Source organism: Geotrypetes seraphini, chromosome 10 (assembly GCF_902459505.1).
Source record: "Geotrypetes seraphini chromosome 10, aGeoSer1.1, whole genome shotgun sequence".
NCBI lineage: Eukaryota > Metazoa > Chordata > Amphibia > Gymnophiona > Dermophiidae > Geotrypetes > Geotrypetes seraphini.
The window spans coordinates 117,410,799-117,437,848 of NC_047093.1; the positions used below are offsets into that span (position 1 = coordinate 117,410,799).

Genomic DNA, 27,050 nt, shown 5'->3' on the forward strand with positions numbered 1-27,050 from the left:
AATTTACACCAACTGGGCAAATAGTTAACCAAGTTTACTATTTGAAAGTGCTGAAAGGCTGTGTGAAAAGGTTAACCGAAAACAACCTGAACTTTTCGCCAACAACTCATGACTCTTGCATCTCGACAATGCACCAACGCACACAGCACTGTCTGTGAGGGAGTTTTTAGCCAGAAAACAAATAATTGTATTGGAACACTCCCCCTACTCACCTGATCTGGCTCCCAATGACTTTTTTCTTTACCTGAAGATAAAGGAAATATTGACAGGAAGACATTTTGATAGCATTCAGGACATCAAGGGTAATACATTGACAACTCTGATGGGCATTCCAGAAAAGAGTTCCAAAATTGCTTTGAAGGGCATTGGTGCATAGCTTCTTAAGGAGAATACTTCAAAGGTGACCGTAGTGATATTCAGCAATGAGGTATGTAGCACTTTTTATAGGATGAGTTCACAAACTTACTTGTCAGACCTCGTATGTACACTGTGAACTGAAAATAAGGACACCAAAATGTTTTTTTGTTGTATCTTCCACAGAACTTGGCTGATTTTTATGAAATTTAGTTCATTGTATCCTGAATGAGGTTGATGTAAAATGTAAATATTTCTTACCACACCAGAACACTACCTTGTGAAAATAAATTGTAAATTGAATAAGAGCACATCAAAAAGTTTTATGGTGTATCTTGCTGAAAAATATAAAGTCAAAAATTAATGATTCAATTAAGCAGATGTTCAAAGTGCACTCCCTTTGCACAAAGGCATACCCTCAGCATTGACCACCCTCAGCCCAGAGTTGAAGTGTTGTTTAAGATTTTCAACGTCAGATATTGCTGTCTGGTAGACACATTCCTATATCAACCCCTAGATCAACTGGGTTTAGGTCTGGTAAATTTGCAGGCCAGAAGTCTGGATCAATGAAGTCTGGGGTCTCCCAATGTAGCAGTTCTAGAGTCCTTTGCCTGATGTACCGGGGCACTGTCCTGTTGGAAGATAAAGTAGTCTCCCAACATGTGATGGATCACTTGCAACAACTTCGGTAGTATGCACCATTGATCTTAACCCCAGGATGATGAAGAACAGATCTGTGAATCTGAGTTTCGAGATTGCGATTGAGTCCATGACTGATTGGTTGAAGTCGGGTAGGTAGGCATTTGGCATTAACTTTGCACGTTAGTGTGGTTGAAGGCATGGACAGGCAATCATTCTGTGTGTTAATTGGTAGAGCTACTGTAAATATCTTTTCAGCTGTAAACCAGATAAAGCTGATGCTATGCTCTGGGTACTTGGTCAAAATCTGCTTGTACCATTTCAGGTGTGTGTCTTTGTTATGTAAAGTTAACTCTTGGATATGATGCTTTTTGAGACACTTTAATTTCAGATTGACATGAATTATCCTAACCACAGTTGTCCAGCTTATTCCTGCTTTTCTTGCTATTTGGTGAGTTGTTAGGAGTGTCAACCTCTCTTCCTGGCTCTTGTGTGTGAATTGAGTGTGGTCTTCCGCTGCCTGGCATATGATCCACAGTGCCTGATGCTCGCATCTTGCATAGCAGCATATCAAGGCCACTTTTGTTTGTACACTTCTGTGGCAATCCTTTCAACAATAGTTGACTACTTTTAGCAGTACTAAGTTCTGGCCAATTGGAGTCTTAGGCCACTCCCAGTACATCCCAGGATGCAAAAGGAAGGAGACCTAAAGCCCCGATTGTCCCAGCCTAATGCCCTTCCTATGGGAAGGCCCTTATGTATCTGGGCCAATCAGGGCCTTTGGCCATCCCCGGTGCATCTCAGGATGTACCAGGAAGGGGATGGCCTACCATTTTGGAAGAGCTGGGCCTGTCAGCAGGAGGAATTGGGAATCCCTCTTAGATATGGCTGACTGAGCTGATCGTGGCACGGGAATCCCAGATTAGCTGAAACTGTGGCTTCAGGGAGTCCTGCTGGCTCAGCTGATTGGAGAAAAATACTCCTGCCACGTTCAACTGACCAAGCTGACCTCTCCCCGATACCCCCCTAATATCTGCAATTGGCAGGAGGAATGCCTACTCCCTCCTGCCTATCAACCCTTGATCCCCCAACACTCATTATCAGATTGGAAGGAGGAATGCCTACTCCCTCCTTCCTAACTCCCCTCGAACCCCTAACACCCCAGCTCCGAACCTCCAAACACCCCGACATCCCAACACTCCACCCCAACATCCCACCCTGATACCCCCAAACCTGGGTCAGTTGAACATGGAAGGGGTATTTTTCCCCAATCAGCTGAGCCAGCAGGACTCCCTGAACCCACAGTTTCAGCTAATCTGGGATTCCCATGTCACGATCATCTCAGTCAGCCATGTCTACTTTTCTACTTGAAATGTAAGTCAGCATTTTGAGGGCCTACATTTCAGGCATCTGCACAGTTCTAGGGAGATGCATAGGGACATTGAAACTTACCCAAGGCCACTTCCGGGTGAAATTATGCACACACCCCACTTTGGGTGAGCTTAAGTGTCCCTATGCATCTCCCTAGATCCAAGACATACACCTATATGATTCTCAACTAATACAACCATTCATATCATTGTGTTTCGTCTATCTAAACACTAGTATTGGCTTAATTTATGTGTTCTTCCTGGCCTGAAATTTTTTAAATAAAAATGTGCTGCTAGATGGATGCCTAATATAACAAACTGGAGTGGATCCACAGACACAATGGAGAGAGAAATAAGGGGAAAAAAGCCCAGATAAAATTTGATATTAATTGTATTAGTGATTTCAAGACATCTATGCTTGATAACATGATTCTCAACTAATACAACCATTCATATCATTGTGTTTCGTCTATCTAAACACCAGTATTGGCTTACCGTATTTGCCGGCGTATAAGACGACTTTTTAGTACCTTAAAATCCTCCCCAAAGTCGGGGGTCGTCTTATACGCCGGGTACAGTTTACATGCCCTTACTTGCGGGGCTGGATGTACTCAGTCGCGCGGCTCTTCTTCTCCCTACCTTCTCTGCTTGCAGCACAGAGCCGAACGGAAGTCTTCCCGACGTCAGCGCTGACGTCGGAGGGGAGGGAGGGCTTAAACAAAGCTTAAACAAAGCCCTCCCTCCCTCCGACGTCAGTGCTGACGTCGGGAAGACTTCCGTTCGGCTCTGTGCTGCAGGCATGGCAGGTAAGGAGAAGGAGAGTAGCCTCGCGGTTCGAGTGGCTACCAAGAGAGAGGGGCGGCCGCCCCGCCCCGGTTGCAGCACAGCCGGCCAGGTTCCCTTACTTTGGTGGCACTTCCCCGACCGACCGATAACAGCCCGGGTCCGACAATCCTCCCTGCCCTGTAGCCGCGAATCTAAATACCTTCTTACAGCAGCTGTAAGAAGGTAAATAAGATTCGCGGTTAAAGGCAGGGAGGTTTGTCGGACCGGGGCTGTTGTCGGTCGGTCGGGGAAGTGCCACAAAAGTAAGGGAACCTGGCCGGCTGTGCTGCACCCGGGGCGGTAGAGAAGGTGTGCGGAAGAAGGGGTCGTCTTATACGGCGAGTATAACACAAAACTCTATTTTTTAACTAAAAGTTGGGGGGTCGTCTTATACGCCCAGTCGTCCTATACGCCAGCAAATACGGTAATTTATTAGTCATTAACAAACACTAACTTGTTCCCACTCACTATCATGAGCTCAAATTATCATATTAACAAACCACACACACACACACACACACACAGTATGTTAAAACAACGTCAACTTGCCACACTATTGGGTTCAAATTGTCCCACCTACTCCCTTTTATGTAGCTCACTGGTTTTCAGCTACCGTGTTTCCCCAAAAATAAGACAGTGTCTCAAATTAATTTTGGGCCCAAAAAACGCACTAGTTCTTATTTTCGGGGTAGGTCTTATTTTTGAGGAAACACAGTAGTATTCTTTGAATATATAACATTGAAGTTTGGACTTTTTTTTCTATTTTCAACATTCATCTTCTACTAATTTACTACATGATTTAGTCACCGCTCACTATCCAACATGAACACTTTGGATCACTTATTTCACACCTTGGATTATTCATTTATTTTAAACTTAATTTGGGTCTTTTTATCTTTTCTACAATTCATTTTAAGATGATCTTCTGTGTTTTAAGATCCCACCATGAGTGTATAATTTCCTCGTTTTTTTTCTCTAGTCTAAGACTGTACTCATTTTTCTTTTGGGTCCGAACTGCATGTTCCACCTGATTGCAGGTGTCATTTCAGACTGGCCATATTAAGTCCTGAAACAACTCTTCCCAACTAGTGCTGCCCAATTCAGGAAAAAAAAAAATTTGATTCTATTCAGCCTACTGAATTGATTTTTCGATTTGATTTTTCTGCCCAAGTGAGTTTTTTTTCAAACATCCTGGTGGGTTTATTTTATAGCCTCTTCAACCCCTTTGCCCTCTCCTATCCACAGCACTGTGGTGTAAACAAAATTAACAAAAAATACTTTTCCTCTCTCTGTTAAATCCTAGCTTACGTTTGCGGTCTAACACCACCTCTGGCAAGATACACATTTCAAATTTGACATATTGTAATCACATAATAGAAAATAAAATTATTTTTTCTACCTTTTGTTGTCTGGTCATTATTCAGATCATGTTGGTCCCAGGCTCTGGTTGTCTTCTGATAACTCACTTGCCAGGGTCTCCTGCCCATTTGTTGTTTTCTTTTTTCACCATGCTAATCATCCATCTTCCATCTCTGTCCAACCCTTCTGTTTCCCTTCCCTCCCCAGGAGGTCTGGCATCTTTCCTTTTTTTAGTTTCCCTCCACAGATTCACCTTTTCTTAACTACCCTTTCATCCAGCATCTCGCCTTCCTTCCTCACCACCCCAGGGTCCACCATCTCTCCCTTTCTCTTCCCAATTACCTTCCTATCCAGTATCTCTATTCCCCCCTCCATACCATCCCTTGTGTCCAACTTCTTCCCTGTCTGTTCCTTCCCTTCCTAAATCCCATTGTCCACCATCTCTCTCCCTCTCCTCTGTTTTTAAGGCCCATTATTTCTTTTCCCCAAAGTCCGGCTTATGCATGTCTCTTTGAACCCCCTTCTTTCCCTCCCTCCCTCCATGTACTTCTACACAAAGGGCCACCCTCCTCCGAAGGCCTGACCCCCCTGAAGGTCTGCACATTCCCCCCCCGAAGGTTGACTCCCCCCCTGAAGGAATGCACTACCCCTTGAAGGACTGCACCCCCCCCCCCGAAGACCTGCCCTCCCCACATCCATTTACCTAATTCCAGCAGGGAGCAGTCTGCAGAGAGGATCGCTGGTACTTTAGCAATCTTTGCAGGTTGCCATAGGCCTCAGGAGCTGTCTTCCCTCTGCCCCAATCCTGTCTCTGACTCAGAGGAGGGGCAGGACCACGGCAGAGGGAAGACATCTCCTGAGGCCTATGGCAACCTGAAGAATTGCTAAAGTACCACCTGACACCGGCCGTCTCCCATTCGTCCCCTTTGGAGATCCCCACAGGAACAAGGAAGTTAATTCAATAGAACATAAGAACATAAGAAATGGCTTCGCCGGATCAGACTCTAGGTCCATCCAGTCCGGCGACCCGCACCCGTGGAGGCTAAGCCAGGTGTTCCCTGCTGAGAATATTTAGGCACAGGAAAACAAAGAAATACAGAAGAGACATACCTCCAAGAACTGCCCTATGTGTCACAATGCTCATTAGTGGAACCGAATAAAAGATACTTCAGTGTAGAGGGGAAGATGGGTCATAGTTCAAGGGGAAGGGGGCCAAAAGGAAAAAAGTTCTAGTGGAACCTAGACAAGCACAATGGATTTAGAAGGGGGGGCAGCGGTCCGCCCCGGGTGCATGGCTTGGATGGGTGCACAGCCAGCCAGGTCCGGGTCATCCTGCCCTTCCTTTCCCCCGGTCCACGCTCGGGGCTCATGCCTGCCTGGTCCCGCACTGCCGCTCGAAGGTGCCGTCAACTCCCGCGAGTCTCGCGATAACCAACAGCACCATTTGGGCGGCGGCATAGGACCAGGCAAGTGCGAGCCCCGAGTGCGGACCGGGGGAAAGGAAGGGCAGGAGGACCCGGATGACCACTGATTGGGAGGCCGATTTTTGGGTTTTTAAAATTGTATATCGGGCAGCACTAGGCCTCGGCTCTTACCTCAGTCAACAGGCGCTTCTATTTCTTGTGGTGCACTGAGCTCTATCCCCCACCGACCTTCACCCTGCCCTGCCAGCACTCTGATTGGCTGGCATTCTTCAAGAGGCGGGCCAGTCAGGAGGGGAAAAAAGAGAAGGGAAGAATTGAACCCGCTCCGTGATCGACTGGGGTCGCCTGAGCGAACAACCTGTCGATCGCGATCGACGTATTGGGCACCCCTGTCTTAGGGCATTAACCTCTGTTTCATCTGAAATCAGGAGAAAGGGCTGAGGAACGAACACAACACTCCTTAAGTTTAAACTGAGGTTGGAGGGTAGGGGAAAGTCATAGGACCTCCAGTGTGATGCCTCAAGGCTAAAAGCATATATGGTGTCATTCCAAGCCTTAGTTATTTCCTAACCTCCTTTCCCTCTCTTTCTCTCAAGTAAATGACTAGCCAAAAGTACCAAATCCCTACCTCACAGTCAAGTTGACTTACTACCAGCTGTAGATTGAAAAATACTGATTGCCCAGGTAGCTGCAAAGTATTCTTAAAAAATGATATTATAACTCAATAGATGTTGTCAGGTCTGGTGGAACAATATGGAATATAAAAAAGAACCCCACACCGAAATATTTTTTTTGTTGTATCTTCCTCAGAACTTGGCCGATTCTTATTAAATTTAGTGCATCGTGTCCTGAATGAAGTTGTTAAATGTAAATATTTCCCACTGCACCACAACACTACCTTGTGAAAATGAATTGTGAACTGAATAAAAACACATCAAAAAGTTTTATGGTGTATCTTGCAGAAAAACGTAAAGTCAAAAAGTAATGTTTCAATTAAGTAGATGTTTGAAGTATGCTCCTTTGCTCGAAGGCACACCTTCAGCTTTGGCCATAAGAACATAAGAACATAAGAAGCGCCATCTCCGGATCAGACCTTCGGTCCATCAAGTCCGGTGATCCGCACACGCGGAGGCCCTGCCAGGTATACACCTGGCTTACCCTATAGCCAACAATATCTCTATATGCCTCTCTCAAGGAGATATGCATCTAGTTTGCCCTTGAAGCCTAGGACTGTCGATTCTGCAATAATCTCCCCTGGGAGAGTATTCCAGATGTCAACCACTCTCTGTGTGAAGCAGAACTTCCTGATATTAGTCCTGAACTTGCCCCCCCTTAGCTTCATTTTATGTCCTCTTGTCCGTGTCAAATTGGACAATGTAAATAATCTTCTCTGCTCTATTTTGTCGATTCCTTTCAGTATTTTGAAGGTCTCGATCATATCCCCACGCAGTCTCCTTTTCTCAAGGGAGAACAATCCCAGTGTTTTAAGTCGATCCTCATATTCCAGTTTCTCCATACCCTTCACTAGTTTAGTTGCTCGCCTCTGCACCCTCTCCAGCAGTTTTATATCCTTCTTTAGGTAGGGAGACCAATGTTGGACGCAGTATTCCAAGTGTGGTCTGACCATTGCCCTATAAAGCGGCATTATAACTTTCTCCGATCTACTCGAGATTCCTTTCTTTATCATGCCCAACATTCTATTTGCCTTATTTGCCGCTGCCGCGCATTGTGCCGACGGCTTCAGGGTCCTATCTATCAGTACACCCAGATCCCTTTCTTGTTCACTTTTTCCCAGAGTTGCACCTGACATTCTGTACTCGTATTCCTTATTTTTACTGCCTAAATGCATTACCTTGCATTTCTCCACATTGAACTTCATCTGCCATTTCTCCGCCCAGTTTTCTAACCGACACAAATCGCTCTGGAGTTCCTCACTGTCCTCCTGCGATCTGATTTCCCGGCAGAGTTTTGTGTCGTCTGCAAACTTGATGATCTCACTGGATGTTCCGTTTTCCAGGTCATTGATATAAATATTAAAAAGGATCGGCCCAAGTACCGAGCCCTGGGGTACACCACTAGTCACTTTCTCCCAGTCGGAGAACTTCCCATTTATGCCCACTCTCTGCTTCCTATTTTCCAGCCATTTGCCTATCCATCTTTGTATATCTCCCTCTATGCCATGGCTTTGTAGTTTCCTGAGAAGTCTTTCATGTGGAACTTTGTCAAATGCTTTCTGGAAGTCCAAGTATATTATGTCCACCGGCTTTCCACTATCAATTTGCTTGTTCACGGTCTCAAAGAATTGGAGTAAATTCATCAAACACGATTTCCCTTTCCTGAATCCATGTTGACTGGGTTTCATCAAGTCGTGTGTGTCCAAGTGCTGAACTATGCTATCCTTGATCAGTGATTCAATCATCTTGCCGGGGACAGACGTAAGACTCACAGGTCTATAGTTGCCCGGTTCTCCTCTCGATCCTTTTTTGAAGATTGGCGTGATGTTCGCTTTCCTCCAGTCGTCTGGTATCTGACCAGTTCTGATTGACAGGTTTGCAAGTTTTTGCAATAACTCTCCGATTTCAACCTTCAATTCCTTCAATTCCTTCCGCCACTGATTTATGGACTGTCAATGATGCTCTGCTTCAGCTCAGCCCAAACAGAGATGAGGTGCTGTTTAAGTTCTTCAGTGTCAAATAGTGCTATCTCGTAGATGTGTTCCTGTATCAGCCCCCAGATCCGGTAGTCAACTGGGTTTAGGTCTGGTGAATTCTCAGGCCAGAGGTCTGTATGAATGAAGTCTGGGGTCTCCCGATATATTAGTTCTACGGTGTCCTTTGCCTGAAGTGCTGGGGCATTGTCCTGTTGGAAAATAAAATAGTCTCCTAACATGCAAAGGATCGCTAGCAACAGCTTCAGCATCAAGAGGACATCCTGGTAGTATGTGCCATTGAGCTTAACCCCAAGATCAATGAAGAACAGATCTGTGAATCTGAGTTTTGAAGTTGACACCGAGACCATGACTGGCTGAAGGTCAGGCAGGTCCATTTGGCATTGACCTCATGCTTCAGTGTTGTTGAAGGCATGTACAGGCAATCATTCTGTACTGTAAATATCTTTTCATCTGAAGCTAATCCTGCGCTCTGGGTACTTGGTCAAAATCTGCTTGCACCATTTCAGGCGTGTGTCTTTGTTGTGTAAAGCTAACTTTTGGTCACAACACTTTTTAGGTGAAATCTGTTTTTTTATTAAGCAACAAACCACAACACTTTTTAAGACACTTTAATTTCAGATCATCATGAATTATCATAACCACAATTGTCTGGTTTATTCCCGCTTCTCTTGCTATTTTGTGAGTTCTTCGGGTGTGTTCGCAGCATGTCATTCTGGCTCTGTACAAGATCATGTACAACATCAATGTGATCTTGTGTGCGAATCGAGTGTGGTTGTCCACTGCCTGGCTTATGATCCACAGTGCCCATTGATCAGATCTTACATAGCAGCACATCAAGGACATTTTTCTTCCAACCCTTCTATGGGAACTCTTTCAACAATCAACTGCTGTAACCTTTTAGCAGTACCAAATTCTTTATCAGAATTCGGTCTTCTGCAGTGAAAACCATTTTGATACAGAAACTGTTTACAAATTATCATCTGCTTCTGTACATATCCCATAGCAACAATTCATTTTCACAAAGTAATATTGTGGTATGGTGGGAAATACAGAACAACAAGAAAATTGACCCTGATCCCTCCACAAAGAGGACACGACCAAACAACAAAAAGCTTGTGGAGAATTGATGTCCAAGATGAAGGCTTTATTAAGACAAATAAATAATCCACATAAAAACAATTAGGGCCAGAACCACTGGAAATATGTGGATCCAACACGGTCCGTGTTTCAACACAATTGTCTTCTTCAGGGATCCTTATTGGTCCTATATAGAGACTTATGGATTAATTGTGATAATAATCTCTGCGCTAAGACAGCAAGCTCAAAATGAAAATGCACAAATAAAACAGAACATAAAAAGTGTTTTTGTCTAGTGTGCTTGTGACAAAATCTATGTCTATGTATACTTTAACAGTGTTACATCAATGAACCAATTGTGATCTTGGTATAATATCATGCTTAATAGAGCTATTTTAAATGATATTATTTATTAATTGTTTGTTATGGAATTTTATGAATTACATATTATAGGGCTCATAATCAATGAAAAAAACCCCATCTAAAAAGTGGCCTAAATGGGTACTTGAACGATCAAAAAGTCTGATCGTCCAAGTACCCATAACCAAACCCGGTTTTAGATGTATCTAGAACCAGCTTAGGCCTTTCCCCTGCCTCTAAACGCATAGAGCAAAAAGAGGTGTTTTTATAGGAGGGGAAAGGGCTGGAGGTGGCCCGACCTAGACATAGGCATACTGCAGGTATAACCAAAAGATTAGGTAAGTTGCCTAGTCGGCACTTATATGTTTTGGCTTAGACCAAGTCAAAACAGATATAAGTGCTGAAGAAGGGGCCGCTGAGCTGATCACGGCTGCCGCGATGAGCTCAGCAGCCCCGGCAATCTGCCCACCCCCCACCGAAACCATCGCAGCAGGAGATATAGCTCATATCCCCTGCCGCGATAGCAATACCACCAAATGCTACCAAATGCGGCACTTGGGATCACTATCGTGGCAGGAAAGATAGCCAATTTCTCCTGCCGTGATCCACCCTCCCCCCCCCATTTGGATCGGGCAGGAGGGAGCCCAAGCCCTCCTACCCCAGCGACCCCCATGATTGGATCGGGCAGGAGGGCTTGGGCTTCCTCCTGCTTCGCCGAAACCCCACCCACCCAACACAATCGGGGCAGGAGGGAGCCCAAGCCCTCCTGCCCCACCGAAACCCCCTACCCCCCCACCCCCACTAAGATACAGGCAGGAAGGATCCCAGGTCCTCCTGCCCTCGACACCCCCCACGATTGCCACCGAAACCCCAATCGGCCCACCGACCCCCCCCACCTGACGACCCCACAACACCCCCTGACGACCCTGCGACTCCACCCCCACCCCCGACACCCCCCTTTACCTTAAAAAAATTTGGATGGACAGACAGGTCCCAAGCCCGTCCATCCGGTGGGCCCGCCATCCTCAGAATGGCAGGCCTTAGGGCCTGATTGGTCCAGGCGCCTCAAGCCCCACCCACAGGTGGGGCTTAAGGTGCCTGGGCCAACCGTGTCTGGCAGGTGGGGTTTCGGCGGGGCAGGAGGGCTTTGGCTCCCTCTTGCCTGATCCAATCGTGGGGGGTCGCTGGGGCAAGATGGCTTGGGATCCCTCCTGCCTGATCTGATCATGGGTGTCGCTGGGGCAGGAGGGCTTGGGCTCCCTCCTGCCCGATATGATGTGGGGGGTGTGGATCACGGCAGGAGAGATTGATGGCACTTGGTAGTATCGCTATCGCGGCAGGGGAGAGCCATCTCTCCTGCTGCGATTGTTGTTGTTGGGGGGGGGGGGGTTGGATTCTGTAACTGGTGTTTTTTTGACAGACACCGGTTACAGAATCCAGCTTTTAGGTGAAGGATTGGCTCCTCCTTTGCCTAAAATGCCTTGCTTTGGGCGTTTGGGACTTAGGCTTTTTTTTGGTTTATTATATGTCTTAAGTGTAGACGTAGTGGTGGTCTGGGCATTTAAACAGCTGAACGTAGAGGCAGGCCATTATAAAAAAAAAAAACCTCCTCCAAAAGGGGACTTAGATGATTTTTTTTTATTATGCCCCTCCATATGTTTATATATTTTGTTTTTAATTGAATTTTAGCAAATTTCCCCTTATACAGCCTGAGGGCGAAATGTGGCCATGTCGGGAAGGCCTGTATAATTTTTTTTATTACAAAAGTTATCCCCAAATGTACATTTTATATATCTATATCTATTCATCTCTATCTATATACTGGTGCTGAATATATGTATTTAAGTGTAGGTATTTCAGTTAATAAGGTAGCCACATTGATCCCTTTATATACAATTTTACCTTGAAGAATCTTACCTTTGCAAGTCGGTGGCTTTGGGTACCATCCAAAGTAGTAACACTGAATTAGCTCTGATCCATTTATTTTATAACCCTCGTCACAAGAAATTTTTACCGTATCCAGATTTTTGTACGTTTGTAAACTTGGAGAAAATAATGCACCTTTTCTCTCTGTCATTGTGCATGTAATTTCTAAAAGAAAAACCCAGTATTTTAGATTGTGTAATTTTTGCACACACCATAAAAAACAATGCTAAGAACTAAAGCAGTGAAATTTCCAACAGAATAAGAACAAGAATAGTTATATTAGGTCCATCTAGCTCAGTATGTTGTTTCCAATAGTGGGTTTCTGCCAAGTACATGTGACCTGGCAGAAACCCAAATAATGGCTAAACTCTTCCATGTTGGCAAAATATTATGTTTAAATTATTTATTCATTACTTAACAGTGTACAAATGCCATTGACTCTATGAAGTCCATGATGGGAAATAACACATGCTCAAATTCATTTCAGAATGCTCTTATTATGGAGCTGTTAAGGGTGGAGGGCGGAGGCTATGTTTATTCTGTTCCTCCATCCCCACATTCCTCAAATTAATGCACATTCTTTGATTTACAGACTACCCCAATAAGATAAAGAACATTTGTATTTTTTGTTTGTTTTGGTTTTCAATATATACGAGCTCTTTTACTAAGCTGCAGAAAAACTGGCATTAGCTTGCCCTTGTGTGGCTTTTTCCTATGCATTAAAGGCCTTTTTGTTGCAGCCGTTATTAAATGGTTGATTTTCCATTTTTTTGTACTAATGGTCTTGTGCTAATGGTGCCATTAGCACACAGCCATTAAAAACAGATACTTTGTGAGCCCTTACTTCCACCCATTATATTATAGGCGATATGGGCTCACGTAGCAATCCTGCGCTAACCAGTTAGCATGCAGTAATGTGGCCATGCTGATCACCACAAGATTACCTCTTCCAAATGAAAATAGAAAAAAAAATTTAGCGTGTAGATTAGCACACATGCAAATGACACTGACCGCAGGACACCTGAGTGTGTCCCGCAGTAAGACATTTTAATCCTCATTAGACAAGTGATAGGCCCAAGTATAGCTTGGGATTTACAAAAGAGAGTGTGTGGCCCAAGAAAAAGATCTGGGTGGGCAATACGATGATGCCTTCCATCCAATGTGCGGTGGAAGCCAAAAAAGCAAACAAAATGCTAGAAATTATTTAAAAAGTGATGGTTAATAAGACAAAGAATGTTATAATACCTCTGTATTGCTCCATGGTGCAATCACACCTGGAGTATTACTTTCTTTTCTGGTCACCTTATCACAAGAAAGATATAGCAGAACTAGAAATGGTTCAAAACAGAGCATCCCAGATGATAAGCCTCTTGTATGAGGAAAGACTAAAAAGGTTAGGGCTCTTCAGCTTGGAAAAGAGATGGCTGAGGGGAGACTAGGGGACACTTGATGAACTTACAGGAAAATACTTTTAAAACCAATAGAAGGAAATATTTTTTCACTGAGAAAAGAGTTAAGCTCTGGAATGGATTGCCAGAGGTTGTGATAAGAGCGATTAACTTAGCTGGTTTTAAGAAAGGTTTGAACAATTTCCTGGAGGAAAAATCTATAGCAGTGGTTCCCAACCCTGTCCTGGAGGACTCCCAGGCCTGTCAGGTTTTCAGGATAGCCCTAATGAATATGCATGAGAGAGATCTGCATATAATGGAGGTGCCATGCATGCAAATCTGCTTCATGCATATTCATTAGGGCTATCCTGAAAACCCGACTGGCCTGGAGGTCCTCAAGGACAAGGTTGGGAACTACTAGTCCATAGTCTGTTATTGAGAAAGAAATGGGGGAAGCCACTGCTTGCCCTGGATCGGTAGCATGGAATGTTGCTACTATTTGTGTTTTTGCCAGGTACAAGTGACCTAGATTGCCACTATGAGGATGGTCTACTGAAGTTGGTAGAATGGAATGTTGCTATTTTTGGGGGGTTTGCCTGGTATTAGTGACCCGGATTAGCCACCATGAGGATGAACTACTGAGCTAGATGGAACCATTGTTCTGACCTAGTAAGGCTATTCTTATGTTCTTATCTCAAACAAAAATGCTTCCTTCCTTAACTGGCAGCAGATGAATCCAAAGACTAGTGGGATAACATACATCTACCAGCAGGTGGAGATAGAGAACTGACTCACAGGCGCCTATCTTGGATGGAGTCCCTCCTGGCCAGTTATCATGCTCTATCTCCAGCATGTTGGATGGCTGCTATTCCGTTGGTTCCTGGATATCTGATATTGGCTCCTGTTTGGAAAGGCTGATTCTCTTGTTGCTCAGGCTTCAGTTTAGTTCAGGTGTGTTGGAAGATTACAGTTCTGACTTTGGGGGCAACTCCTGGGCCCTCCCAGGTCCCTTCCTCACCATCACCACCTGTGGAGTACAGGATTTCCTTGGTCTTCTTTCCCATTAAAAAAAACCAGCTGTCAGGCTCGGACCAGGTTTGTCAGCCCAGCATTGTTGCTATAGTGCTGGATTTGGCCTTTTGAGAGCAGGAGGCACATGAGTAGCGCTGCACATTTCTTTGCCTTGGTGTGTGGGTGAGAATGCCAAGAGAGGCATGGCAGTGGAAGTAGTAAAGCGCTGCTGTCGGTGCGGGAAGCACCGCTCTCCCTTGGGGGTATTCTGCTGGCTGTGCAGGGGACGCCGTGGTGGTAGCTCTGCAGACACCGAAGGGTTTACTACCTTCCCGTGCAAAGGATACGCTTGGGGAGAAGAAGGTGGGGCCAGCACAGGATCGAGTCTCAGCAGCTGAGCACTTCAGCAGCTGCTGTGGGGGAGGTGTTAGCAGAGGGAGCAGCGGCTTTGGATGTGCTTGCTACCTTTGGGCACTTCTCTCTGGAATTTGTGCTTCGGCTGCATATGGCTGTTTTGCTGAAGACGGCAAACCCGGACAGAGGGGGGCTCTTCAGGGGTGGCTTGGCCCAGATATCATTGTCCCAACCACAGATTGGTGTGGGGGGGTGGGGGTGGGGGGGTCATAAAGGGTCCAAGAAGCGCAGAGTGCTGCCTGAGGCTGATGATTTATCCAGCTTTGAGATCTGTCTTCCTCTGTTTGGCTCCGGGGGGATGCAGGTGTGCAGGACATTGAATTAAACGAGGTGTTGGGAACTGAGGTGGATGATCCCTTGGCGTTGTGCCTGTTCTATAAGGAGGAGCTGGAAGCCTTTATCTCTAAGGCAATGGAATGCCTGCACATTTCTCAGACGGACACAGGAGGGGGGGGATCGTGCCCAATCCCCTTATGGCTAGCACTAAGAGGTCTCTTAAAACCTTTCCAGTGCATAAGGCCATGCAGGAGTTAATTTCAGAGCAATGGGCCACGCCTGAGTCCAGTCTCAAGGTAGCAAGGGCTATGTGTATATTGTATCCGGTGGCTCAGGAGTTGCTGGACATAGGGTACGTAGAGTGCTCTTGCTCTATCTTCAGGTTACTAATGATTTTCAGCATTCAGATCACCTCTTTGTGCTCTTTTCATGTCCTAGAAAGGGTCTGGCAGCTTCCAAGGCCTCGGTAGCTCATTGGGTCTGAGAGTCCATCGCTTCCACTTATTTGTCGGTGGGCAAGCATTTGACAGAGGCTCCCCATGCTCATTCGACAAGGGCAATGGCTATGTCTTCGGCCAACTCTAGGGAATTTTCTCTGGAGGAGATTTGTAGGGTGGCCACTTGGTTGTCCCCAAACACGTTTTCTAAGCATTACCGCTTGGATGTGGCGGAGCGTGTGGAGGCAGACTTTGGTGCTTCGGTTATTGCAGAGACAGTATGTTCGTCCCGAGTTGAGGGTTGCTTTTCTACATCCCACTAGTTTCTGGATTCATCTGCTGCCAGCGCTAAGGAAGGAAAAATTATGTCCTATCTGTTAATTTTCTTTCCTCTAGACGCAGCAGATGAATCCAGAGCCCCACCCAATCAGGTTTTTCAAAGATTATTTCTCTTGCAGTTGAATACATGGCTGGGGTCAGGATATTCTATCCTTTTGTTTACGGGAAAGAAGTTTGTTAATGTACAGCTACATTATTCCTGATGCTTGGGCAATGAGCAATACTAACTGGCCAGGAGGGACTCCATCTAAGATATATGCCTGCAAGTCAGTTCTCTATCTCCACCTGCTGGTAGATGTATGCTATCCCACTAGTCTTTGGATTCATCTGCTGCATCTAAAGGAAAGAAAATTAACAGGTAGGACATAATTTTTCAATGGAAAGACTAAGAAATATTTCTTACATAGAGAGCTCATGATCTTATCAATAAAGCCAAGACCACACTACACAAATAAGATTAGATGTGGCTTGAAAAGGTTGCCCAGGTCACTGCTTTTCAACCAAGAGTGGAGCATATAGAGGTCACCACAGGAAGACTGGAAATATGAATTCAGATCTCAAAAGGCAATATGCATACATTTGAAAGTTATGAACAAGAACAATTCTAGGCTTACAAGGAGGAGCTGAAGCGTCAAACATCATTATATTTATAGAAAAATTCATACCTTATCTTCTTCAATTGAAATCTGACAAAAGATTTTGAAAGAGAAAGAACACACCAGGTTCCCTCATACAAAAGACCAAATACTAAACTTATGGTGCTGAAAGTTGGGCATTATATACATCCTTTGGACGCGCTGTCACAAGCAAAACCCAGGAACTCAGCTGGGAAAATTACAACATCCTAATACTTCAAGGCTTGAACAAAACCAAATAGATAAAAGGAAACATTTTTGAGGTAAGGTCTTTAGAGTATAGAGGATAATTCTATGAGAGCCCAATTATTTAGCAACCAATAATAGAATCATTTTTCGAGTTCTTTTCTAAAAGGAATTTTGAGTAGTACAGTTTCTTCAACACTGTATCTTCATGGATTTGGCACTCATTTTTGTCAATTTGTGACTCCTGATGCAGGCGAACTAGCAGAAACATAATCCGTGTTGAGTCTTTGACTTGCTACATGCTTTTAAGATTCACAAGACTGCTTTGTGTATGGATTATATCATTGGTTGCTAATAAAGTGGGTTTTGAAGACCAGACATGTTCTGCTGTCTTCCATTGGATCTTGCTGTTATTATGCAGAGGTTATTATCTCTATTGTGGTTGCTGTGCCCAAATATTTAGACACCAAGAATTGTATAAATAACCTGAATACTGGCATTTATGTGCTATTTTGTAAAATATCACCTAAATGCACCGACGAGTAGTTTGTAGGTAGACAGTCAAATCAGAAAAGTTTGGATAGAGGAGGGGTTGTATTTTTGCAAACATACATTACAGAATCCTTTATATCAGATCTTTTAGTAATCTAGAGGCGATAATTTACAACAATTCTATGGCTGATTTAAGTGATAGCACCTAGAATATGAGCATTTTCTTGCCTTGTTTAGGTGCCACTTTCCTTTTTAGAATAGACTCCAAGAGGTTCATAATTGAAATGAAAAGACTTCTAAAAACCCACCTAAATCGCAGGGCAGGATTAATTATTCGAGGGCCCCCTGGCCCTGCCCCCATTTATCTGTTTTCTTATTTACTTCTTTATTTCCACTTGTATTTCTTTCCTTTTTAAAATTCAAAACAAAGATTAGCATACTAGTGCACAGTTTTTCTTCTATGTAACCCCACAACATCTCTGAACAATCCTTCCTTCCTTTCCCACCTACTTACCCAGGACTTTAACTCTGAACTATTTCCATACATATATAAAAGTGTTCAAATATATTGTAAAGCAATAATACTATACAAAATAATGTATGTCTATATTTTTTTTTCTTTATTTGTTTATTAATTTTACATTTTAACAAAATCAAACATTTTGTACAGAAAGATTGTCCGACTATACATATTTTGATTTTTTAAAAAAAGAAAATAGAATTCTCCAATGAGTCCTCTATTCAAACAATCTCAAGTCCTCATATATGGATCCAAGATTTTATGAGTGAACATTTAGGAAATTCAAAAAATAAGTCCTATACCAAATAAAGGTATCTAGTGACTGGATCAAGGAGCTTAATTTCTATTAACTAATCCGTTGTTCCTTCCTTTTCCAGGTGTTTCACCATCAAGAAAGTTGTAAGTTGAGCTGGTTCAAAAAACACATATTTACTTTCACAATAACTTATTATACATTTACATGGAAAACGCAAGAAGAAAATACCACCCAACTGCGTAACTCCTGGTTTCAATAAAAGAAATTGTCTATATTAATAACCAAGTTTACAACACCTCTCAACTGCCTCACTCTGTCAACCAACTGTAACCCATATGTATGGATAAACAACCAAATCTGTAACTCCTCTAGTATGTTCCACTCCATATATGTTAACTTGTAATGAAACAACAAGGCAAGCAGTCCACCAAAGAATCTAACATGAAACAAAAGAAGATTGGCAGAAAATAAGGAGATTCAAATCAGGTTTATTCAAGGTGTTCCCAAGAACCATGCTTGATGCATTTCGCTAACAAGGCTAGTCAACACTAACAGAAAACCATGTCTTTCATAAACACAGAAACAGACACACCCTCACCCAGTATGGAATAAGTAATCACAAACTAAAAATAGAAATATATAGATAAAGGTTAAACTGAATTGCCAAGAAGCCAAACTGCAAACAGTGAAACACCACAGAAACAATGACATATAGACCCCTAATACTCTGCAAAATATAAATATAGCAGATGTAAATTTGAACAAACTGACAAACAATTACCACTTTACAAATTAACAAATAGAAATAACACAAAAAATGAAAATAAGAATATACCATTTTATTGGACTAATCCATTTTTCAATTAACTTTCAGAGGCCATAGCCTCCTTCAGGTCAATATAGTATACTGCTGTTACATTATACTTTTTTTATCAATACAACTTCAACACTATTTTATACTAAAGCAACAAAAAAATTCTTTTTTCTACCTTTTGTCATTTTTGCTTTAATCATCTTGTCTTCACTCTCTTCTTTCTAGCCAGCATCTGTCCTCTCCCTGTCTTCCATGCAGCATCAGCCCCTTCCATCCACTGTCTGCCCTCTCTCTCTGCCCCTTCCATCCACTGTCCGTCCTCTTCCCATTCAATATGATATCTTCCCTCTTTCTATGCTCCTTCCATAAACTGTCTATCCTGTGACCCTTCTCTCCTTTATACATGATTCATTTCAGCTTCACCCCTCTCCATTTTTCTGTCTCCACCCCTTCCCCTATGCTGTGGCATCTCCTTTTCTTCCTTCCCACTCCACCCCATGGTCTGGCATCTCTATCGCCTTCCCTTCCCTCCCCCATGCCCTGGCATCTCTCTCCTCTCCTTCCAACTCTTCCTCCATTATCTGGCATCTCCTCTCCTTCCTTTCTCTCCATCACTCCTTCCTTCCTTTCTCCTGGTCTGGCATCTGTCTCCTTCCCTCCCCCATGCCCTGGCATCTCTCCCTCCCCATCCATGGCCTGGTATCTCATTTTCTTTCCCTCCCTCCCATGGACTTGGCATCTCTCATTCCTCTCCCTTTTCCTTCTCCCTCCTTCCCTCTCTCTCCCCAGTTGGGTGCAGCAGCAGCAGCATTTCTCTCCCCCCTTCCCTGTGCAGCAGCAGCATTTCTTCCCACCTTCAGCAGCATTTCTCCCCCTCCCGCTGCAGCATTTCTCCCCCTTTCATCCCTTCCCTGTGAAGCAGCATTAGCATTTCTTCTGCGCCTCCCTCCGGCGCATGCTTCATTTCTGGCCAGCTCAATTGCTGCCTGTTCAAAGTCATGGGCATCGGCTCCTCTTGGAGGAAATTTTTTTTTCACTCGGAGAATAGTTAAGCTCTGGAACACACTGCCAGAGGGTGTGGTAAGAGCAGATAGCGTAGCTGGTTTTAAGAAAGGTTTGGACAAGTTCCTGGAGGAAAAGTCCATAGTATGTCATTGAGAAAGACATGGGAAACCACTGCTAGCATGGAATATTGATACTCCTTGGGTTTTGGCCAGGTACTAGTGACCTGGATTGGCCTCTGTGAGAATAGGCTATTGGGCTTGATGGACCATTGGTCTGATCCTGTAAGGCTATTATTTGTTCTTATAAGGGCTATTGGGGTGGTAGACAAGTGAATATAGTAGGTTTTGGAGGGCTCACCATGACCTATAAGGGAGTTGTTAGGTGTTTATGTGGCACCCTTTTTTGTGAAGTTCATAGCAGTGCCCCAATACTCTGTTGCCATGTCTGGATGACTAGTCCATCACTTTGTCCAAAAGTTCTTTTCCTAGATGCTTTGGACTTGGACAATTTTTTGAATGAGAATGCTGTATAAAGATAGATGACTTGGCGGTCTGGATGATCAAATGGCTTGACGTAATTAGACAATTCTTGAAAAAAAAATTGAGGGGTCAACTAGCTTCCTAGGCCCAAAATGGACTTAGACTTTTTTTTTTATTATGCTACTCTATGTAGGCATATGGATCAGGTTCTATATAGTGTAACAGGCAACTGCCTGTCTCAGGTAAAAATACCCCTTCTGACATTGCCTGAGATAAAACTGTCCCAACTTCTGCTAAGAGAGACAGCCCAGGAAATATAAGGCAGAGGGATAAAAACAGAAGGGAGATTTCTACCAGAATCAGACAGGATAATGTAATTCCCTATTATTCCCTTGCTAGGAAGACTGAGCAGAATATCTGTAAGCTCCAGAGAATAAGATCTGACACTGAAAAAGTTAATAGAGGAGGTGGGGCTCAGTCTAGTGAGGAACACACTGTGCAGCCAATCCAAGAGAGAGTTTCCCCAGCACACAGAGAAAGCACAGTTACTTACCATAACAGTTGTTATCCAGGGACAGTAGGCAGATATTCTCAACATGTGGATGACATCATCCAGGGAGCTAGAAGCTGCATTTATTACCAGAGCTCTAGGGCACTTATAAGGGTGTAGGGAGAGCATGATTCCAACTGTTATGCAGGGAGGAGTGACTCCAGCACTCTGGCCATGAGTAAGCGGGTCAGCAGTGCCCAGTGGTGTTCCAAGGAGAGGGCGGGGCGGTCCGCCCCGGGTGCAGCCTTAGGGGGGTGCACAGCCGGACAGGTCCGGAAAATTCCTGGGCTGCGACGGCACTCAGCGGCATCGGCGCCCCAGCCACTCTCCATGACAGCACTCAGCGACATCAGCGCCCCCTCTGCCCTGCGACAGCACTCAAGTTTGGCCTCCTTCTCCCGGCATCAGCAGAACTTCAGATCGGCAACAGGTAATCAGTCAAAAGCTTCCCCTGACTTAGATTCCTGTTTCCGCCCAGGTAGTTCAGTCAGGGGAAGCTTTTGACTGAGCACCTGTTGCCGATCTGAAGTTCTGCTGATGCCGGGAGAAGGAGGCCGAACTTGAGTGCTGTCGCGGGGCAGGATGGCGCCGATGCCACTGAGTGCCGTCGCGGAGGGGGGGCGCCGATGCCGTTCAGTGCCGTCGTGGGGGGGGCTTTGCCGATCTTGTTGCCAAAATCAGAAAGGTGAGGGAGAAAGATGGGCCTATGGTGGATGGAGAAATTGAGAGAAGGGGACAGATGATGGAAGTGGGGGAAAGAGAGAGAAGGGGCAGATGATGGAAGTGGGGAGAAGGGGCAGATAATGGAAGTGGGGAGAGAGAAGAAGGCAGAGGATGGAAGGAGGGGGAAGAGAGAGAAGGGGCAGATGATGGAAGTAGAGAGAAGGGGGAGAGAGAAGAGGGCAGATGATGGAAGTGGGGGGAGAGAGAGAAGGGGCAGATGATGGAAGTGGGGAAAGAGAGAGAAGGGGCAGATGATGGAAGTGGGGAGAAGGGGCAGATGATGGAAGTGGGGAGAAAGGACAGATGATGGAAGGAGGGGGAAAAGAGAGAGAAGAGGGCAGATGATGGAAGTAGGGGGGAAGAGAGAGAAGGGGCAGATGATGGAAGTGGGGAGAGAGAAGAGGGCAGATGATGGAAGTGGGGAGAGAGAAGAGGGCAGATGATGGAAGTGGGGAGAGAGAAGAAGGCAGATGATGGAAGTGGGGGGGAGAGAGAGAAGGGGCAGATGATGGAAGTGGGGAAAAAGAGAGAAGGGGCAGATGATGGAAGTGGGGAAAGAGAGAGAAGGGGCAGATGATGGAAGTGGGGAGAAGGGGCAGATGATGGAAGTGGGGAGAAAGGACAGATGATGGAAGGAGGGGGAAAAGAGAGAGAAGGGGCAGATGATGGAAGTGGAGAGAAGGGGGAGAGAGAAGAGGGCAGATGATGGAAGTGGGGGGGAAGAGAGAGAAGGGGCAGATGATGGAAGTGGGGAGAGAGAAGAGGGCAGATGATGGAAGTGGGGAGAGAGAAGAGGGCAGATGATGGAAGTGGGGGGAGAGAAGAGGGCAGATGATGGAAGTGGGGAGAGAGAAGAAGGCAGAGGATGGAAGGAGGGGGAAGAGAGAGAAGGGGCAGATGATGGAAGTAGGGGGGAGAGAGAGAAGGGGCAGATGATGGAGGTGGAGAGAAGGGGGAGAGAGAAGAGGGCAGATGATGGAAGTGGGGAAAGAGAGAGAAGGGGCAGATGATGGAAGTGGGGAAAGAGAGAGAAGGGGCAGATGATGGAAGTGGGGAGAAGGGGCAGATGATGGAAGTGGGGAGAAGGGGCAGATGATGGAAGTGGGGAGAAAGGGCAGAAGATGGAAGGAGGGGGAAAAGAGAAAGAAGGGGCAGATGATGGAAGTGGAGAGAAGGTGGAGAGAGAAGAGGGCAGATGATGGAAGTGGGGAAAGAGAGAGAAGGGGCAGATGATGGAAGTGGGGAAAGAGAGAGAAGGGGCAGATGATGGAAGTGGGGAGAAGGGGCAGATGATGGAAGTGGGGAGAAGGGGCAGATGATGGAAGTGGGGAGAAAGGGCAGAAGATGGAAGGAGGGGGAAAAGAGAAAGAAGGGGCAGATGATGGAAGTGGAGAGAAGGTGGAGAGAGAAGAGGGCAGATGATGGAAGTGGGGGGGAAGAGAGAGAAGGGGCAGATGATGGAAGTGGGGAGAGAGAAGAGGGCAGATGATGGAAGTGGGGAGAGAGAAGAGGGCAGATGATGGAAGAAGTGGGGGAAGAGAGACATGGGGCAGATGATGGAAGTGGAGAGAAGGGGGAGAGAGAAGAGGGCAGATGATGGAAATGGGGAAAAAGAGAGAGAAAGGGCAGATGATGGAAGTGTGGGGAAGGGAGAGAAGGGGCAGATGTTGGAAGTGGAGAGAAGGGAGAGAGAGAAGAGGGCAGAGGATGAAAGGAGTGGATAAATAAAAGAAGGGCACTTGATGGGGGAAAAGGATTGAATTAGGGAAATACTGGAGGGGGTGAGGGAAAGAGGTGGTGAGCTGTAGGTAGACAGTAAAAAAGGAAATTGATGAGAGGGTAGTAAGAACGTAATCTAGATGGATTCCAGAAAATAAATTGAAAAGGAAAATGAGAGAAGAAAAGGATTGCAGAAGAGAGGTGTGGGAGAGGGAAGGAGAGGAGAGAGATGCCAGACCAATGGGGGTGAAAGGAGAGATGGAAGGGGGAGGCATACAGTTTTTGGAAGGGGCATAGAAGGAGAGAAGATGCCATATAGGGGCAGAGAGATGGCAGACAGTGGATGGAAGGAAGAGAGTAACAAGAAGATGAGGAAAGCAGAAACCAGAGAAGACAAAGGTAGAACAAAAATTTTCTATTTATTTGTTGCTTTAGGAGACATGTGTCACTGTTTCTGTGGTGTTGCATTGTATGCAGAGTCCAGCTTCTTGCTGCTTCAATTTAACCTTTGTCTATGTATTTCTATTTTATCCCCCCTTTTACAAAACTGTGGAGTGTTTTTTAGCGCCAGCCGTGGTGGTAGCAGCTCTGATGCTCAGAATTCTATGAGCATCAGAGTAGAGAGTTGCGCGGGGACAGAAATCCCACCCGTCCCCGCCAAAATCCCACCCGTCCCCACCCGTCCCCGTGAGGAATCCCTCCGTCCCCACCCGTCCCCGTGAGGAATCCCTCCGTCCCCACCTGTCCCCGCGAGGAATCCCCTCCGTCACCATCCTTCCCTATAAACTTCAGAAAGTTATTTTATTTAATTATGCTACTGAATTAAAGGCTCTGGTAGAGACCCATTTACAAATAAGCAAAGAGACTTTATTAATTTGGAAATATTAATTGGGAAGAATACATACTTTGTAAATGGGTTTCTACCAGAACCTCTAATGTAAATATAAAATATAAATACTCAGCTGATGAGAACCCACAAACTGTCAGCTGAGGACTTCCTTTGCAGTTGGCCGGGGGTCCCTTTTGCCAAGCTTGGCAGGCAGCAGTAGCGTCCCTGAGTCACAGATGCTGGCACCTCAGTGGCTCATGGATGCTGCCAGCTTGGGGATCCCCACCAGTCACAGCAAGGGTCAACAAGTACTTCAACACTGTAGAAATAAAACCAGAAATGCATTTCTTTTTCTTTTGAACACAAAACAAAGACATCTGCCATATACATTTCCCAAAGCTAACATATTTTAGTCAATAAATTCCATTTTTTACCTTCGTTGTCTGGAGACTTATTTTTCCATAAAGTTGGTCCCAGTTTCTTTTTTCCACTTTCCCATCTTCTGTAAATTCTTCTGTTGCTGTCCATTGGTTCCCCCTACCATGGTCCAGCATTTATCTCTTTCTCATCTTTCGTGCCTGCCCACCAGCCCCATGCCCAACATTTCTCCTTCTATCACCCCTCTCCAACACTATGCCACATCTCTCCCTCCATTCCCTTCACCACTGTCCAATATTCCTCCCTCTTGCATCCCTTTCAATCTGTCCCATTGTTTCCTTGCCACATTTCTCACTCTCATCTTTTTCTTCCCTATCACATTCTGTACCTTCCTCCCTACGACCAAAAATTCTCCTCTTTCTTCCATTTGCCGTGTGTGTGCCGTGAGGGAGGTCTGGTGCCCCAGAGTAAGAGCAGGGGTGCCCACACTTTAAGGGCTTGCGAGCTACTTTATAAAGACTAAGTCAAAATGATCTACCAACAATAAAATTTTTAAAAAACACAAAGCACAATGAAAGGCAGAGAAAATGTTAATTATTCATATTCCGGGTTTTTTCAAAGAGGTCACGGCAGATGACTCTATGCAATGTCACCTCGGTAACAAAATACAAAAATAGACAAATACACCCCCTCCCTTTTTACTAAACCACAATAGTAGGTTTTAGCACAGGGAGTTACGCTGAATGCCTCGCGCTGCTCTCAATGCTCATAGACTCCCTGCGCTAAAAAACGATATTGCGGTTTAGTAAAAGGGAGCCATAGTGCATAATATAGACAGCAGATATAAATTCTCAAAACAGACAAATTTTGATCACTAAATTGAAAATAAAATCATTTTTCCTACCTTTGCTGTTTGGTGATTTCATGAGTCTCTGGTTGCACTTTCTTCTTCTGACTGTGCATCCAATCTTTCTTCCTTTCTTTCAGCCTCCTGCATGTTTCCTCTCCTCCAGACCTCATTCTCTCCCCCAACTTTTTCTTTCTGTCTCCCTGTTCCCCCTTCTTTCTGTCTCCCTGTCTGCCCCCTTTCTTTCTTTCTTTCTCCGTGCCCTCCCCCAAGCCACTCGGTTTGCTGCCACCGCCATCGGGGAATAGCCCCCAAGCCACCGCTGTCCCAAGCTTTCCCTGCAGAAGCGTCGCGCTGACCAGCATTCCGCTCCCTGACGTCAATTCTGACGTAGGAGAGGAAGTTCCAGGCCAACAAGGCATTTCTCCTCATTCCATCCAGCCTGAGCCCCATCTCTCCTTGATCCAGCATTTCCCTTCTGTGTCTGTCAGAATTACCATTCCACCTATTTTCCAGCATCATCCTTCTTTGTGTCCATCTCACCTATATCCCTATCTCACCACTTTTACAGAATCTTCATTTGTCTCTGTCCTTGTCTTTACCCCATGTTCACCATTTGTCCTTTCAATGTCTTTATTTCCCCCCCCCACTTTTTCAGCATTACTTCTATGTCTCTATTTCACCTCCTCTTCATGTCCCCTCTGTATCTCTATCCTTATTCAGTAGGTCCTGCTTACTCTTTCTCTTCTTTGTGTCACTATCTCCATTTTCAGCTTTCCCCCCTTTTCCTTTGTTAATGCACCCTGTAGCCAGAATCTTTCTACCCTCCCTCCACTCCGGCCCAGCCTAGTATGAAATATTTCCTTTTGTTTCCCTCCCCTCTCTCTTTCTCTCTCTTCTCCTCCCTCACCCACGAGTCCTGCATTTGGCCCTCTCCCTTCTACCTGCACCTGGCAACACCCCCCTGCTCCGCGGCTCTCTTCAGCAAATCGTCAGCAGCGGTGATCAAGACAAGCTGCCGACATCGAGGCCTTCCCTCTATGAGTCCCGCCTTTGTGGAAAAAGGAAGTTTCCCCGTTTTTCATCCAAACTTTTGCCGCCGCACAGCGGCGGCACGCCGAGGACTCCGCCCCCAATTACCCCCGGTATATGGCCTTTAAAATCAAGTCTTTTGCGGCGCACGCTAGCACTATATGTTTCATGCACGCGGCACTTTGTCTCACCATTGTTTTATAATAGTTTTAACATTTTACTGTTTAATTACTAAGTTTCAATTGTTTTTACCTGATTTTACTTTCTTCTGTAGTTTCTCATCCAAACTTTTGCCGCCGCAGAGCGGTGGCACGCCGAGGACTCCACCCCCAATTACCCCGGTATATGGCCTTTAAAATCAAGTCTTTTGCGGCGCAGGTCTTGCTCCTTGGTGCGCTCCTTTGTGCGCAACCTGAAGGCGCACCCACCAATATTACTTACAGAAGAAATCAGAAGCAATTCACCCATATAAATCTTCACCCAATTATTTTTCTATTTGCCATTACCTCCTTGCTAACCATGTTAACCCAAATCCCCAATTTAAACAACCATGACTCAAATTCATCCATAAACATACCAGTACACTGGGGCTTCCGTCCTCCCAAAAAAAATCCTACATCTAAATCACGGTATTCATCAGTCACACCAATCGCTCTGAAACAGACCATGACTAACAAAAATAACATCCCTATTTTCAATACTCCTTCATTAGCCT

At 45.1% G+C, this 27,050-nt stretch overlaps 1 protein-coding gene across 2 annotated transcripts in view; it reads right to left on the bottom strand.

The window, feature by feature from the left end:
- Positions 1–27,050, bottom strand: part of CFH (complement factor H) — a 587,670-nt gene that overhangs the window by 311,005 nt on the left and 249,615 nt on the right. For both annotated transcript variants that reach the window (XM_033962168.1, XM_033962167.1), the window contains exon 12: positions 11,997–12,170. In XM_033962168.1, the coding sequence (XP_033818059.1) occupies positions 11,997–12,170 (174 nt within the window). The remainder of the gene's footprint in view (positions 1–11,996; positions 12,171–27,050) is intronic.